Genomic DNA, 16,702 nt, shown 5'->3' with positions numbered 1-16,702 from the left:
TGAATCTACATTTAAGGCCCCATGCAGACTACCGTATGGGGTACGTATGTACAGCCGCAGGCTTGTACGTCCCCCATAGACGGCAATGGCCGCACAGAGCGATACGGTGCTGGACATGTGCGACTCGGTACACAGGAAAAACATAGGACATGTCCGATCTTTCCCTGTGTTATGGTCCACACTCAATGCATTGCTATGGAGAGGGGAGGGGTCACCCCTCCTCCTCTACATGGCACCGGACATATGCCCACCATGTAAAATTATTTTACAGACGGACCCCTCTGCCCCCTGTGACCTCTGGTAAAGCTCTCAGGAAGCTTTACTATATTCCCAGACTGCAATGATCAGCTGTAAGGTGTCTGTAATGAAGCTTTATTAATAATCTTTGGTCCCATCACAACAAAAAATTTTGAAACTCCAATTGTCAATAGGGCAAAAAAAAAAAATGTGCATACTTAAACCTTAGGGGGTCTGATTGCTCCTGCAAAATACCACAATCCTACAGTATTGCAGCATATGAGGATTTTGCTATAGTTCTATAACAGTGTGCCTTCAGCGCCTGGGTCCTGCCAAATGACACACTCATACAGACTCAAAGGTGTCATGGGAACAAAGATGACATCTTGGTTCGGATTGTCACTCCCCAAAATGTCAATAAGGAGCGACAATCCAAATCAAGATGGCAGCATGGCCGGTTGCATTTAATGGGTTAACACCCTCAATCAGTTCCAGCGCCTGCACCTACAGCTTCCGTATCCATAAAATTCAACATAATGTTCAACATTCGTGTGCATATAATAATTTTGTTTGCTGTTTAAATGTTTAAAAACTTTCCTAATACATTTAGTACAGGGGGAGCTTAATGTATACTGTAGTAGTACTTGCAGCCAGGCAAAATTAGAAGTCTATATTAGATAGGCAAAACACGACTTTGACTATTACACAGTCCTTGGGTAATCAGAGGAGAATTTTGGATTTTGAACCCTCTGCCTCCTTGCAGTAGCTCCTTTGTTGTGCCACGTCTTAAATCTGATTGCATTAAGCAGGAATGACTATCTAGCTAAGTCTTCCTCCTGAGCCTGGCTATTTCTGTCACATGGCAGATGTTACTCCCTGGCAACATGTTTTCCTAATAGCCTTCTAGTCTCTGAAAGTATCCCAGAAAATAAGGCCCTGATCATCTCAAAGTCACACAAAATTAAAGCGGATCTGTAAAGTTACTGTTTTAGATCAGCTGGAGAGAACCTTTAATGACAATTCCAGTGATACCTGAATTATGCTGCTGACTTCTTCCTAACCTCTGGTCCTAGATGGTTTCCCTTGGTTACCAGGTAGCATGGCAAATGAAGAGCAGCCAGGGGGACATGATAACACCTCTACTAGCAGCTGAACATCAGCAGATAGCTAATTAAAGTAAATTAGAGAATTGTTTATTTTTGCTTAGTGCAGAGTTTGTATACTTTACAGTTGTACTTTAACAGCAGATGAACCAGCTGACACTTTTTAGTCTGGCGGTTCAGATCTCAGGAGGTGAAAGCCAAGGATAACATGAAACCGGTTAGTGATCGGGTCTGCTGAACAATCTCTAATGCCTGTAAGGCTCCATTTGCAAGACTGTCAGGACAAATTTGCAGCCGAATATACCGGACGTCCCCTACTTAAGAACACCTGACTTACAGAGGACCCCTAGTTACAAACGGACCTCTGGATGTTGGTAATTTACTGTACTTTAGCCTTAGCTCAAAAACAGTTATAACAGTTATAAAAGGTGTCTGTAATGAAGCCTTATTGTTAATCCTGGTTCTTATAATCCAACATTTTTAAATCCAATTGTCACCCAAAAATTTGGGCTGGTGTTACAATTATGAAATATACAGTTCCGACTTGCATACAAATTCAACTTAAGAACAAACCTACGGAACCTATCTTGTACGTAACCAGGGGACTGCCTGTACGTCCCCCATAGCCGGCTATTGCACCCGGGCTTGGTGTGGTGCGCACAACGAGTGCTCACAGTTCCAAGCCGTAAGATGGCGCATGCTCTTCTTTTCTATGGAGAGAGGAGGGGTGAGTTCCTCCCGTAGCCAGGCAGCATAATTTCGTGTGAATGTAGCCTAAATCTAGTCCCAGCTGTGTTGCTACAATTTAGATAAACTGGTGAGAGATGGTTAGATGTATCCAGTGCCTACAGCCAGCAATAGAGAATGACTCCGAAACACATTGTTCAATAAGAAAGTACAATTCAAAACATTAAAAGTGATATAATATATAACGTATAAAGTATTAAAAGTGCAGAAACAACTTTCATAGCCTATCATCTTCATGTATAGTCCTTGACAATGTCTGAAGTTCACTTATCAAATTAAGACTTTTTATTATACCTTTTGTTTAAGTGCCTTTATGTAATGGTGTTCAATAGTTCAGCTCAAAACACCCCATAACCAGATCCATGAAAGCTCTTCTCAAGTACCTTATATCCGCTGTAGTCAGGACAAGCATGGTGGTCAGCTGTCTTCTGGGATGGAGCTTGGTGGAACATTGTCTGGTCCATAATCTGCTATTGGGGTGTCCATATTTGGGTCAGACTTCCCTGAAAGGGTAGAAATCTGGTTCATTTTGCCAAGATTCTTAATGATTTTAATGTTATGTTTAGCAGTTTCCATGCAGCTGTTTTCCAGTAACCATCCATCAGATTCAGACTCCGGGTCACCCAAAACCAACACGTTCTCCATTGCGGTTTGAAGGTAGCGCACACCAGTCAGCACTGACAGCTGAAGAAAGAGGATGGTAGGGGATCAGTCTTGTGTTTCATGGGATGTTTTACTAAGATCATTGAACGTGCATTATTACTAACACAGAGAAATCTATAAGGTATATTGTATTTACTATTGTAGTGTGTTTTATATCTTGCATGCTACCGGTACTATCTGCAGGCAGCATGTTATAGAGCAGGAGGAGCTGAGCGGATTGTCCATAGTGTCCAATCTGCAGGCAGCATGTTATAGATCAGGGGGAGCTGAGCAGAACAGGGGGGGGCATGACTTTGCAGGGTAAAGACCGAGCAGCAAAATTGATGCTACTCAGAATTTTGGTAAACGATGTCAAGTAACAGATGCAAAATATGACCATACATTCTTATACTATGGCAGATTTATCACCTAGCATCAGATATTGGGCCACATTTATTTAAGTGTTTGCCACAGATTTCTGTCTGACTTTGCACTGAAGTATTTGCGTACAGTGTCCGCTGCGCCACAAAACTCTGCACACATAAAGGGGTGTTCCTTTTCCGATTCAGACCGTGCGAGACATATGCAACACCCCTGCCAATACATAGGCAGGCTGGTAGTTGCAAATAGCGCCCTCTCCAGGTCAGGAGCTGTTAGGGAGATTGATCACCTCTCTAGGAAGGTTCTGGAACGTAGACAATGGGGGTCATTTACTAAGGGCCCGAATCGCGTTTTTCCGGCTGGCTAAGCGAATTTTTCCTTTTTGGGGCCGATTTTCCCTGTATTGCCGCGGGATTTTGGCACACGCGATCGGATTGTGGCGCATTGGCGCCGGCATGCACACGATGGAAATGGGGGGGGGGGCGTGGCCCAACGAAAACCCGACGGATGCAGAAAAACCGCCGCATTTAAAAAAAAAAGTGTTGCTGGACACGCGCTTACCTGCACTTGGCCCGGCTTGGTGAAGTTCAGTGCAATCCGATGAACTTCAGTGCAGCAGCGACACCTGGTGGACGTCGGAGGAACTACCTTAGTGAATCGCCGGAAGACCCGAATCCTCCGCACAGAATGCACTGCTGGATCGTGATTGGACCGGGTAAGTAAATCTGCCCCATTGTGTAATTGCAGCTGTAGATCCTGCCTGGTGTGTGTGTAATTAGCCAATAATCTGTCTGCTATGTTAGCTGGAGTGTGATTGAAGAGGTGCTTCCACCTGACCAGGGGTAGTATAAAACCCCTGCTGGGTGGAAGCACAGGGTCTCAGGTCTGTCTCAGGAGTCACAGAAAGTGAAGAGAGACAGTGGGGCACATTTACTAAGGGTCCGAATCGCGCACTTTCGTCAAGTTTCCCGACGATTTCCAATTTGCGCCGAATTGCCCCGGGATTTTGGCGCACGCGATCGGATTTTGGCGCATCGCCGCCGACTTTCATGCGACAGAAATCATGGGGCGTGGAACCCATCGGATTCGGAAAACCCGCGGAATTTAAAAAAGAATTTGTGTCGCAAGATCAGCACTTACATACACCGGGACGAGGAAGGTGAACTGCGGCAGACCTCGGTGCAGCAGCGACACCTGGTGGATATTGGGCACACAGACCTTAGTGAATCCCGCAGACCCAAATTAGCGTTGGAGAACGTGCCGCTGGATCGCAGCTGGACCAGGTAAGTAAATGTACCCCAGAGTATGCAGCACACCTTCAGTGCTGCAACTGATGCTAATCCCAGGAACTTCCAGTGCCTCGAGCCTACTGCCTGACACCTAGGGCGAGTCTGGAGACTCTAGCTGCAGCTTCCACAACTTGGACACAGTCCCACCCTAACTATCCCAGCCTGCATCTACTATCAGGCTGTGTGCACCTTTCCTGCGGACCACTCTCCATGACCACTCCAGCAACCCGAATATGCTGTTTAACCGTTCTTAGGTCAATGCCTGCTGTTCAATAAAGAACTGTAAGTTAACTGTAAGTTGCCTCCATCTGATCTCTGGATATGGCTGTCTACCACCACGGGCTTCCCTATCCATTACCCAGGGACTCATCCTACAGATACTCAGGGGTTGCCCCAGGGAGAACCAGTACATCAGACTCTCCATATTTCTTGCACACACCACCTGCTGGAGACCTGCCAGGCTGTAGGACAGCCCTCCGGTCCACATACCAAGCACCGTGACATCAGCGTGCCCTAGGCTGCAATAGCCAGCCACTCCTGTATTCTGGGCACTGGCTGCCTCCAGGCCCCAAAAAAAAGCTAAGCACCGGTGGGGGATGTTGAACAATTATTACAGAAATGTGGCGCATGCCCACTAAAGTGAGTGCACCTAAAAGAAAGCGCAATCAGCGTGTGAAGTTTGCACCAGATTATTGAAGTCCGTGCGCCACTATTTAATAATCTGGCGCACTCTGTACATTCGTGAGGCAAACTGCACTTTACCAATATCACTATTAATAAATGTTGCCCACTGTGATAAAACCTCTTACCTGACGCCACTTTTTCTAAATCTGTCCTAGTGCTGTGGATGAGATGAAGTGCTGGAACCGGTCACATTATCCTCGTATAACACCTTAAAAGCTCTTGTAGTATGGTTTCTGTGTTCCTGCTCTACAGTACAGAGACAATGGTGGATACTATATCTGATTAGTGGGGGTCCACTCAATTTAGCGCGCCGGAGCCATTACTTCTGTTATATCCTTTTCTCCAAAGCCCAAAACAGAGTATGTATCGTTCCAGGACACAGGTCATGGTGCTAGTAGTCAGACCTCTGTTGATCGGATATACTAGCTGTGAACTACCCCTTTTAACCAAAGTAAGAGATCCATGTCTTGTCTTACCTCAAAGAGCCAGACCAGAAGCACAGTAAGACCAATTGACTGCATGAGGTTGTCGTAATATTGCAGGAGAGCCTCTCTGCAGCCCCGGACCCAGATGTTCAGCTCCTCTGATAGGTAGTCATAGTTATAATGAGCAGAGTTGTTAGTAATCTGATACTGGATACAAGGCCGCGGAGAACTGGGATTACAGCAGCTGAAGGGAACACCATCCAGTAAGTATTTTCCATCCACATTGCTCTTGAAACGGCTGAAATAGATAAGTTGAATGCATATGTTATAATTATAAATGGTAATTTATCTGAATGTGCGATAGAAAATGGCATATAATGGACCTGTAGATCTATTATTAAAATTTATATTATAAAGCTTAACAATAACACATAACATAAACCAAACATAATATACAATATACCGTATTTTTTGGACTATAAGGCGCACCGGATTATAAGGCGCACCATCAATAAATGCCTGCTAAAACATCTAGGTTCATATCTAAGGCGCACCGGATTTGTGCACAGTACAAGGCAGCTGTTGTCTGTAAGTACGGTTCATATATAAGGCGCACTGGATTGTAAGGCGCACCTCATTATAAGGATGAATGACCAGCAGGTGGCATTCCTGTACACAGTTCAAGGCAGCTGTTGTCTGTAAATAAGGTTCATATATAAGGCGCACTGGACTATAAGGCGCACCTTTCTGTGAATTCTGTAAAAATCAAAGGGTGTGCCTTATAGTCCGAAAAATACGGGGGTATAAAAAATATTTACAATAACTCACCTACTGGTCCAGCCCCCTTCACACCTAGCAAAAACACCTAGAAATAACAATAACTTAACATACACCAAAAAAATTGAACACCAAATACCACAACCTCCACGCAACAGATTATCACAGCCTAAGGCTGCATTCAGGCGGCCATTGGGGGACATATATACAGCTGACGTATATACGTTCCCCATAGGCCGGCAAAGGGTGCACGGCGCTGCATGGTGCAGCACACGTGCGGAACCATACCGTTCCATAGCCGGGAGAAAGATAGGACATGTCCTATCTTTCTCAGGAATAAGGCGCTGTGCACCATGTTTCTCTATGGAGAGGGGCGGGGGTGAGAGGCGCCCACCCCCTTCTCCTCTCACTGGCGCCGATTGAAATAACAGTGAATCCCAAGAAAGAAAGGACAATGATTTGGTCACCTCTCAGCACAAAAAATGGAATGAAATTGGACCATTCTTATTTGTACCTCACAATGGTATCTATAACATTTTTTTTGCACCCAGAAATATATATATTTTAAATGAGTTAAAGGGACATCAAAACGACACCTTCAAAAATGTGACTCGCCTCACAATCAATACAAGCCCTGAAACAGCACAGAATGAAAAAACTAGAAAAATCAACTGTGCTTAAGAGTTGATTTCTTCCATCCTCTCTCAACTGACTCCTATAATACCACCTACTCCTAGGTTTCCAATTATGGCCAATCCATGGATGACAACTTTCTACTGAGATATTAGGAAACTTTACTAAAGATCACAAGTAAGATAAAGTTATAAGTAAGGATATCTATCAAAATAATCTACCCAGGTTCCTCTAGCCTAAAAGGTTTTTGGATCACTTTCTTGTCACTGAAACTATTCCCCCATTATTTACAGATGGCAAACATGACAATGCACTGAATCCTATATAAATACTTATAGTCACTTTATCTGTAATGGTCTATAAGTCTGTCTCCTTCCTCCTACTATTGATTGTTTTTGGATCGGGAGAAGCCTCACTAAAGGGAAAAAATTAAAGGGAACCTGTCACCATGGACCTAATATTCACTAAAGACAGGTTATAGAAGCTTATTATACCTGCAGTGCAAATATACCGTACCTTTCTGCCTTTTCTAAGCATTTGCATTACAATATAATTGTGTGTTATAAATTACTCTTGCATCCTGACAAAATCCTGGGGTAGTCACAGGGGTTGGGCTTTGGTTTAGTTGCATTTAAAAAAACAACATGTGATTTGTCTGTGTTACTAACTCCTCAGATATTAGCCCCCACCTTTTTACTCCTGTACAGCTCCTCCCTCTCCCAACTGATGTCAGGCTGACCAGGTTGTGAGCTCTGTAAAGGAAGAGGAGCTGTACAGGAGCACAAAGGTAGGGGCTAATATCTGAGGAATGAGTAAAACAGACAAGTCACGTGTTGTTTATTGAGATGCATCCAAACCAAAGCCCAACCCCTGTGACTACCCCAGGATTTTGTCAGTGTGCAAGATAAGTTATATTGTAATGCAAATACTTAGAAAAGGCAGAGAGGCATTTTGCACCGCAGATTTAATAAGCTTCTGCAACCTGTCTTTAGTGAAAATGAGGTCCCTGGTGACAGGTTCCCTTTAATGTTATCATTATATCTTGCCAAATGGTACAGGTATTGGTGTATTTCTTAGATCCATGGATATTGTGTACCAAAAAATGTTCCTACTAATCATTTCCATATACATTTTAAAATTGGGAGCACAGGACTCCCATAAATTGGAATTGGATTAAAACAGGTACTAGTTTTCCCCACAATAATTTGGCTCCTAAGTCATATAAACATTGGTATATGGGGAAGATTTATCATACGAGAGAGCAGAACTGTTCTAGTTGCTCATGGTAACCAACCAGAGTTCAGCTTTCATTTTCCCAGAGCTGTTTATAAGATTAAAGCTGAGGTCTGATTGGTTTCCATCGGCAACTAGAACAGTTTTACCTCAGACACTTCTGATAAATCTCCTTCGTAGTTGGTATTTTACATGGGACCCCTGCATTTAAGCAAATGTGAGAGCTTCCAGAAAGAAGAAACTGTTGTTCTGTAGACTCTTATTGACCAGCGCATTATATTACATTTTCTATGCAAGACTATGGGGCTCATTTACTAAGGGTCCACGGAGCGCATTTTCGTCGGGTTCCCCAACGATTTCCCGGGGCATTTAACAGGGGTTTTTGGCGCACACGATCGGATTTTGGAGCATTGGCGCCGGCTTGCACGCGACACATATTCGGGGGCGGGCCTTGGGACAACCCGATGGATTCGGATTACGCGCGGGATTTAACATTTCAAATTGTGTCGCAAGATACACATTTACATGCACCGGGAAGAAGAAGGTGAACTCTGGCGGAACTCGGTGGGTAAGCAGGAACTCGGGCGCACGAGCTATGTAATGCGTGCCGGACTTCGTCTTCGTCGGACCGTCTGAATCGGGGATCGCGACAGAACTAGGTAACTAAATTTGCCCCTATGAGTCACTTTGATTGAGTTGTGCTCCAAAGGAAATTTGATGAGCCCTATATATCGGTGCTGGATAATCTTTCACATGAAACAATGGTTACAATAGTCAGCAGAAATTTTTATTGGTAACCAGTAAACTACAGAACTTTCCATAACTGGATCTGGTATGAAACAATAAAAGCTAAAATCAAAATTACACATTTCGTGCTTGGACTGAGCGCTTCATCTGGTTCGGTCACAGAAAGGTTACAATGTTAGTTAAAATAGGTTACAATCGCAATTACCACTTCTGGTGTTTACACAAATTTCAGGTCTACACCAGAGAGAATGAAACGGGGGCTATTACAAAATAGCCAATATATACAGATTTTCAAGGTTCTTATGCTGATGTACTGTTATGTATCTGTGAGATCCATAAGAGGGAACAGTACATCAGCATAATTATTGCTATTTATTAAATCAGATAAGCCTCCGTTTCATTCTCTGTTGTCCACCAGAAGTCATCATTACGTTTGTAACCTATTTAACTAACATTGTAGTGTGTACTGTGATATGAACCAGATGAAGCGTTCAACCTGAGCGAGAAACACTTTGTTCTGATGGATTTTAATTGGGGTCCTGGGTTCAAGTCCCAGGGTCAACATCTGCAAAGAGTTTGTATGTTTTCTCCGTGTTTGCGTGGGTTTCCTCCAGGTACTCCAGTTCCTCCCACACTCCAAAACATACTGGTAGGTGGAATAGATTGTGAGTCCCATTGGGGACAGGGACTGATTTGGCAAACTCTGTGCAGCGCTGCGTAATCTGTGTGCGCTTTATAAATAAAGAATTATTATTATTTGTATTGTTTTTAACAAGATCCAGCTATGGAAAGTTCTGTAGTCTACTTGTTACAAATACTACTTGTCTACTTGTTACTTATATTAACCACCGTTCCATGTGAAAGATTAACCAGCCCTGATATAGCATTCATCAAATTTCCTGCGGAGCATCTGTGCAAGATTGGACCAGGTTACCCCATGGAGAAGGAACAGCTCCTTGAACGTGGCAACATGAGGATACTCAAATAAGAGGTTTCTTTTGGAGTTGTCCCCAGCTGCACAACCCTTCCAGGTTAGCAGGTTTAATACTATTGATTTTGACATATACACAAGGGTACTACACCATAGGAGCGCCCCTTGTTTCTCCTTTTTGTCTTTTGCAGATAATTTGATGGAGTTAACACCGTATCTCTACTTACTCTATGGTCTCTTTGGAACTCATATCCAGATAACGTATAGATATCCACTGGATTTCGAACCAGTCCCGGAAACCATTGTTCCCACAACATTGGAACTCAATTTGAAGCAAATCTATTGTTGATTTTAAGAAACATCGTCCAGGGATGTCTGTGTCCTTGTAATACTTCAAAGCATCTTTGAGTCCACGATACAGAGCAGACTCCAGTTCATTCCTCATAGTATAGCACATGATAGCTCCAGCAAAGACGCAGAATGTAAAAAAGAAGGTGCAGATTATATAGGGTAACATGAACAGCTTCCATCGGGTAAATTTATTGGCGTCTGAACAATCATAACAGATCTTCCCACCAAAGAAATTGATGATGCAAGCTATGGTGCCGACAGCAATGAGCATGTTGGGAACAGATTGGATGTTTCCACTCAACATCAACTCGCTACGTTTCTTGATTTCAATTTTTAAAAAGAGGCCAAGGCTAAAAATGATGAGTCCGGTCACCACGGAGATCCAATTCAGAATCCATAAGACCTGAGCTAATTTTCCTCTTCTTGTCTTAGAGAATTTGACTTTAAGAACTGCCATCTTGTACTTAAAAAACAAATGCAGGTAGGTAGGTAGTTGTTTTCTATAGAAACGGAGAAAAATGATGTTGAATTAAGATGTCGAAATGCTATCACAGTGAACTAACACAAATTCTGTCAATTTTTTTTCTACATACAGAGGATATGAGATACAGACCCCATCTCTAGTGTTTATAGTACATGTGGAAAACAATCTTTCAACTCACTATTATTGAAACTACAAAAATATCAGAGCATCAATGTGAATAGAGAGAGCCATGTACATGGACTGACCTCTTCCAGTGTATATATTCTGCATGGATGTACGTCTGATAGAATTATAGCATGTGTGAATCAAAGCTTATTCTCTGTATTTTACACTGAACCTCGAGCAGGCTTCATATTAGAAAGATGTCGGCCACAGCTTGACTGTCCACCATTACCAAAAGCATGCCATCAAGCCTTCATACTGGTTATACATAAAATAGCATGGTCACCAAGGTTGTCCAATTTTTAAGACACTTTTATGGACATTGCAGGTAGGAAATTATTGTCTACGTCAAAGTCTATGGCCAACAGAAGATTTTGTGGAACTGTGATTACTACAGCCCTGCTTAGACAAGAGCAACCCATACAGATTTATAATCTACAAGGCATAAAGGCACAAGATATACTTAGTGGGGGAACATCCCGACAAGATGTACAACACACCCACTATCTATGCAAATATTGTTCTATAACAGATTTAGTGCAGAGAACTATCCTGATGTATTATCCTAACATCAACTAAAACACTCACCTCTACTGACTTACTTTACATGAAGCGATTACCGATTATGTATATTCCAAGAAACGTCCTTCAAGCACTATATCAGATGATGGGTGATAGTGGGTTCATGGGGAAGTACAAAGGATTGGGAACATTCTTTTTGCCTTTGAGAGCAGAAAACAGAAGATGAAGATTTGTAGAGTGAGGAGCCTGGCGGCTGTAATCCCTGCCGGACTAATAATGGCTTATAGATTTAATTGTGCTCCTTATGGTAGATGCTGCCAAGCACTTTACTAAATTGGATATGCGAAAGGCGACTGTAGTTGTGGGATATTGGGTGCTTCTATCCTGTGGAGCTTCTATCAGGTTCTATAGACAGAAAATATTCATGACTCCATAGCGGTCATACAGCTTCATCTATTCTCTTAGTACCACGAAATCCGTGTCTGAGGAAGGTCCAACTAAATCTGTTACCTAAAATATTCCCTAGTTTATCATACCAAACAGCCCCTTCATGGTTATTTTATAAAAAATCCCCCTCACTCCCTATGAATTCATTAGATACAGCCCCTCTCACCCCCATGAATTCCTTATGTACAGCCTTATGTGGGCCCCCCAGCAGCTCTGGGCCCTGGCACTTGCTCAGGTATGCCCAGTGCTGGCTCTGGCCATGCATATGGCTGCACTACAACATACCCCAGAAAACTGCACTAAACTGCTCACATTGGTCAGCACAAAGATACCATTCCAACACCACAAGACATTCACGTTGACACAAGGGCCGACCTCTAACCCCTTTAAAACACAGCCAGTTTGTATATAAAGGCTTGGCCTTTTTTTGTAGTTCTGTAATGTGTCCCTTTATTTGGTTACAACTTTTGAACACTTCAAATGATTTTAAGATTGTTTTTATATGACGCATTGTGTCACAGATGACCCCGGGATCCATGTCACGGATTGCGGGTGCACCCTTGCACTGCCCGGCCCCGGTCTGGTATCAGGGCGCTGGTGCCCCCGCGATCCATGTTGCGGATCGCGGGTACATCCATGCTCCACCGTGTGCTGCCGCTGCTCTCCCCGCTCCCCCAGGTCTATACTTACATCTCCCGGTTCCTGTCTCCGGTCCCTGGCTCCTGGCTCCAGCTTGTCTGGCGGCGCTCCTACTCTTGGACGAGCTTGCGCGTCCTCCTTATTGGCGCTGGCATCTCAGCTCTGCTATATAGCCTGTTGACTCCCAGCATCTCCTACCGGATTTTCAGGCCATTCTACTGAAGAGAAAGCCTCCCTGAGCTTTTTCCAGACACCTCCATGATTCCTGAGCGTTTCCAGACGCCCCCTGTATTCCCGTGTTCCTGTGGTGTTCCCGTGTTCCAATCCTGTAGCGGTCCTGTAATCCTGTGGCGGTCCTGTAATCCTGTGGCAGTCCTGTAATCCTGTGGCGGTCCAGTTATCCTGTGGCGGTCCGGTATCCTAGTAGTATTCGGAGGTCCTGCCATCCCAAGGTCCTGCCATCCCGAGGTCCTGCCATTCCGACGTACTGCCATCCCGAGGTCCCGGGTTGTGACTGGCATCGTTATCTCTCGCGGTGGTCCAGGGAGTCCACTAACTTTAGTCCCAAGGGACTATTCCCATAGACTGTGACAGTAAGATCCGGCCATGGACTCCGCCAAAGTCATGAAGTCTACAAAAGCCCTGGACAGTCCCAAGGATCCGTACCTGCTACTGGGTGACCTCCCCAGCACTATTGCCCAGCCGTTCCAAGAGATTGCTGCCCAAAAGGAACTCTTGCACAAACTCGCTGCCACTCTTCGGATGATTGCCTCCCAGCAGCAGGCTCCTGTGACTCCTCCCGTTGCTTCAGTCACCCCGCTATGTTTTCCGGCAGCAGAGACTGGACCCGAAAATTTTTTGCCTGACAAATTTGATGGCAATCCTAAATTTTACAGGAGATTCATTTCCCAGTTTTTGCAGCACCTTTAACTGATGTCCTCCCAGTTCCCCACCGAACGCTCTAAGGTGGCGTTCGTCTATTGTTTGCTCTGACATGGTCTCCCATACCAAGTTCCTGGCAAAATTCAGTCCAAGTTTGAACCATCTCAAGTTCGGCTACCTTGCCTGTCCTGCTTGGTCCCGGTGTCCCCAGTGTCTCCACAGACTCCCAGAGCTCCTCCCGTGACTCCGGAGCTTCCCAGAGTTGCTCCAGTGACTCCACAGCTTCCCAGAGCTGCTCCAGTGGCACCTTAGCCTCCGCAGCTTCCCAGAGCTGCTCCAGTGGCTCTGCACCTTCCCAGAGCTGCTCCAGTGGCTCCGCAGCTTCCCAGAGCTGCTCCAGAGGCTCCGCAGCTTCCCAGAGCTGCTCCAGTGGCTCCGCAGGTTCCCAGAGCTGCTCCAGTGGCGCCCCAGCCTCCGCAGCTTGCCAGTGCTGCTCCAGTGGCGCCCCAGCCTCTGCAGCTTTCCAGTGCTGCTCCAGTGGCGCTCCAGCCTCCGCAGCTTGCCAGTGCTGCTCCAGTGGTGCCCCACCCTTCACAGTTTGCCAGTGCTGCTCCAGTGGCGCCACGGCCTCCGCAGCTTGCCAGTGATGCTCCAGCAGCTCTCCAGAAGATGCCCCAGCCTCCGCAGCTTGCTCCAGTGACTCTGCAGCCTCCCACGGCTGCTCCAGTGACTCCGGAGCCTCCTATGGCTGCTCCGGTGACTTCGCAGCTTCCCAGAGCTGTCCCGGATTTTCCAGAAGCTGCTCCAGAGCCTCCCCTGAGGCCGCTCCAGAGTCTTCACCGGCCTCCCCGGAGGCCGCTCCGGTATGCCAAGAGTCACTCCAGCCTGCGGCTTCCCAAGAGTCGCTCCGGCCACCAACATTCCAAGTGCCACTCCAGTCTCCGGCCACAAGACGTCCTCAAGATGCCCTTGGCTTGTTCCATGCCAGGCCCAAGCGCCACATGGTTTGTCCAGTCTTCTTGGTGCCTGCTCTCCTCCTAAGGTGTCTCATCACCAAGAAGAATTGGAGGAGGCGAAGAAAGAAGAACTGCGGGCTGAAGAAGAAGAGAAATGGGGCCCTAATGGGGTCTCAGATCGCGGGTGCACCCGTGCGCTGCCCGGCCCTGGTCTGGTATCATGGCGTGGGTGCCCCCCGCGATCCATGTTGCGGATCGTGGGTACACCCGTGCTCCACCGTGTGCTGCCGCTGCTCTCCCCGCTCCCCCAGGTCTATATATACATCTCCCGGTTCCTGGCTCAGGACCCTGGCTCATCTGGCGGCTCTCCTGCTGTTGGACGAGCTCGCACGCGTTCCCGCTCACTAGGGAACTTAAAGGGCCAGCGTCCTCCTTATAGGCGCTGGCATCACGGCTCTGCTATATAGCATGGCATCCCCTGCCGGATCTTCAGGTCATTCTACTGAAGAGAAAGCCTCCCTGAGCATTTCCAGATGCCTCCATGATTCCTGAGCGTTTCCAGACGCCTCCAAATTTCCTGGGCGTTTCCAGACGCCTCCGTGTTCCCGTGGTGTTCCCGTGTTCCTGTGGTGTTCCCGTGTTCCTGTGGTGTTCCCTTGTTCCTGTGGTGTTCCCTTGTTCCTGTGGTGTTCCCGTGTTCCAATCCTGTGGCGGTCCTGTAATCCTGTGGCAGTCCTGTAATACTGTGGCGGTCCGGTTATCCTGTGGCGGTCAGGTATCCTAGTGGTCTTCCGAGGTCCTGCCAGCCGTCCATCCCGAGGCCCTGCCATCCCGAGGCCCTGCCATCCTGAGGCCCTGCCATTCCGAGGTCCTGCCATTCCGAGGTCCTGCCATCCCGAGGTCCTGCCTTCCCGAGGTCCTGCCTTCCAGTGGTTCTGCGCTCCCCGCAACCTGGTGGCTCCCTGCCGCAACAAGACCATCCTGCTTTGCAGCGGGCTCTGGCGAAGACCAGGAGTCCACTTAGACTCCGCTCCCAGGTTGCGGCTGGCATCGTTATGTCCAGGGAGTCCACTGACTTCTGTCTCAAGGGACTATTCCCATAGACTGTAACACATTGTAATTCATTTTGCTTGGTATGTTTTGTGTTTATAAAAAAAACACTAATTTTTTTGAGAAATTTGTCATTTTCAAAATTTTAAATGATCTGCTTTTGAGATCATTTCCCCCCCCTAATTAGTTACTAACATTTCCCATATCTCAACTCTATGTTTTCATCATTATTTAAAAGTCCTTTTATTCTTATATGGCAGCTTACAAATAGAACAGAGTTTATAATTTTTTTTTTTCTGAAATTTCTGCATTGAAATTTTTGGAATCATTTTTGTTATAAATGAGTTTGAAATATAAAATTATTAGAATCCCCCAATGAATTCCTTCATTTTCAAAGTACACCCTTCAAACTGCATAGTATCATAGTCTCATAGTTCATATGGTTGAAAAAAGACACGTCCATCAAGTTCAACCAAGAAAGGGAAGGGATTGATTGAGGAAGGGATTTAGGGGAAACAATTCTATATAACATAACCATCAATGTTATTTTTTTAATGTTGATTTATAGAGCTGTTTGTGATTGTGGGGTGGAGTATGTCGGCAAGACGATTATGGAGTTCCGCCGAAGAATTGGGGCCCACCTCTCGGACATTCAAAGCCATCATAACACACCTTTAGCAAGGCATATCAACTGTCTACATGGAGGGAATACAAAGGTCCTGAAGTTCCACGGCATCAAAAGGGTCAATAGACCCATACGAGTTGGAAATTGGGACAAGAAGCTCCTACAATGTGAGATGAGGTGGATCTTCCGCCTAGATACGGTGCCACCAAATGGTCTGAATGAGACCCTCAGCTATACATGCTTCTTGTGAGTAGCAGCATTAGAACGTCTATGGGTCCACTTACATCAAGAAATTTACCTTGCATGTCATTTTAGAAATTTCTTTTTTTTTTTTTTTTTTTATTAAAGATTTTCACTTTTACAAAATACATACTATATTATTCCATTATTAAGATTAAACAAGAGGTAAACAACAATTGCATTTCCATTGTTGCATATCATACTCATTTTATACTATAATCACTACACCGTGTAAGAGGTAGAAGATGTAAGAAAAAAGAGAAAGAAAGAAAAAGAAAGAAAAAGGAAAAAAGAAAAAAAAGAGAGAATAACTAAATAAATAGATTTGTAATTAACTCACTGGTGTCACCCTCAATATGAGAGAGCTTTTATGCAGTAATCCTCTCATAGCCTGGCCATGATTTCCACAGTTCATCTAAATCATTCATCTTTATAATACCTTGTTCCCCAAGGCATTTTTCCATCCTCCATGTGGAATTAACTAAAGAAATCATTTCAGTAATAGTCGGGCTGGT

At 45.3% G+C, this 16,702-nt stretch overlaps 1 protein-coding gene across 2 annotated transcripts; it reads right to left on the bottom strand.

Moving 5' to 3' along the window:
• Positions 1-355: 355 nt before the first annotated feature.
• Positions 356-11,606, bottom strand: LOC140069684 (photoreceptor outer segment membrane glycoprotein 2-like). Of its 2 annotated transcripts, none has more exons than XM_072115656.1 (4): positions 11,415-11,606; positions 10,057-10,680; positions 5,560-5,806; positions 356-2,771 (listed from the first exon to the last, which is right to left on the bottom strand). In XM_072115656.1, exons 2-4 carry the CDS (start codon positions 10,635-10,637, stop codon positions 2,505-2,507), a joined length of 1,095 nt encoding a protein of 364 aa, XP_071971757.1. In that variant the 5' UTR covers positions 10,638-10,680; positions 11,415-11,606; the 3' UTR covers positions 356-2,504. The 2 variants fall into 2 exon arrangements, with proteins under 2 accessions (XP_071971757.1, XP_071971758.1); XM_072115657.1 differs by having other exon boundaries at positions 11,429-11,606.
• Positions 11,607-16,702: the final 5,096 nt, after the last annotated feature.

Source organism: Engystomops pustulosus, chromosome 7, assembly GCF_040894005.1.
Source record: "Engystomops pustulosus chromosome 7, aEngPut4.maternal, whole genome shotgun sequence".
Taxonomy (NCBI): Eukaryota; Metazoa; Chordata; class Amphibia; order Anura; family Leptodactylidae; genus Engystomops; species Engystomops pustulosus.
The sequence above is the reverse complement of the archived record's forward strand: the minus strand, read 5'-3'. Positions and strand labels throughout refer to the sequence as shown.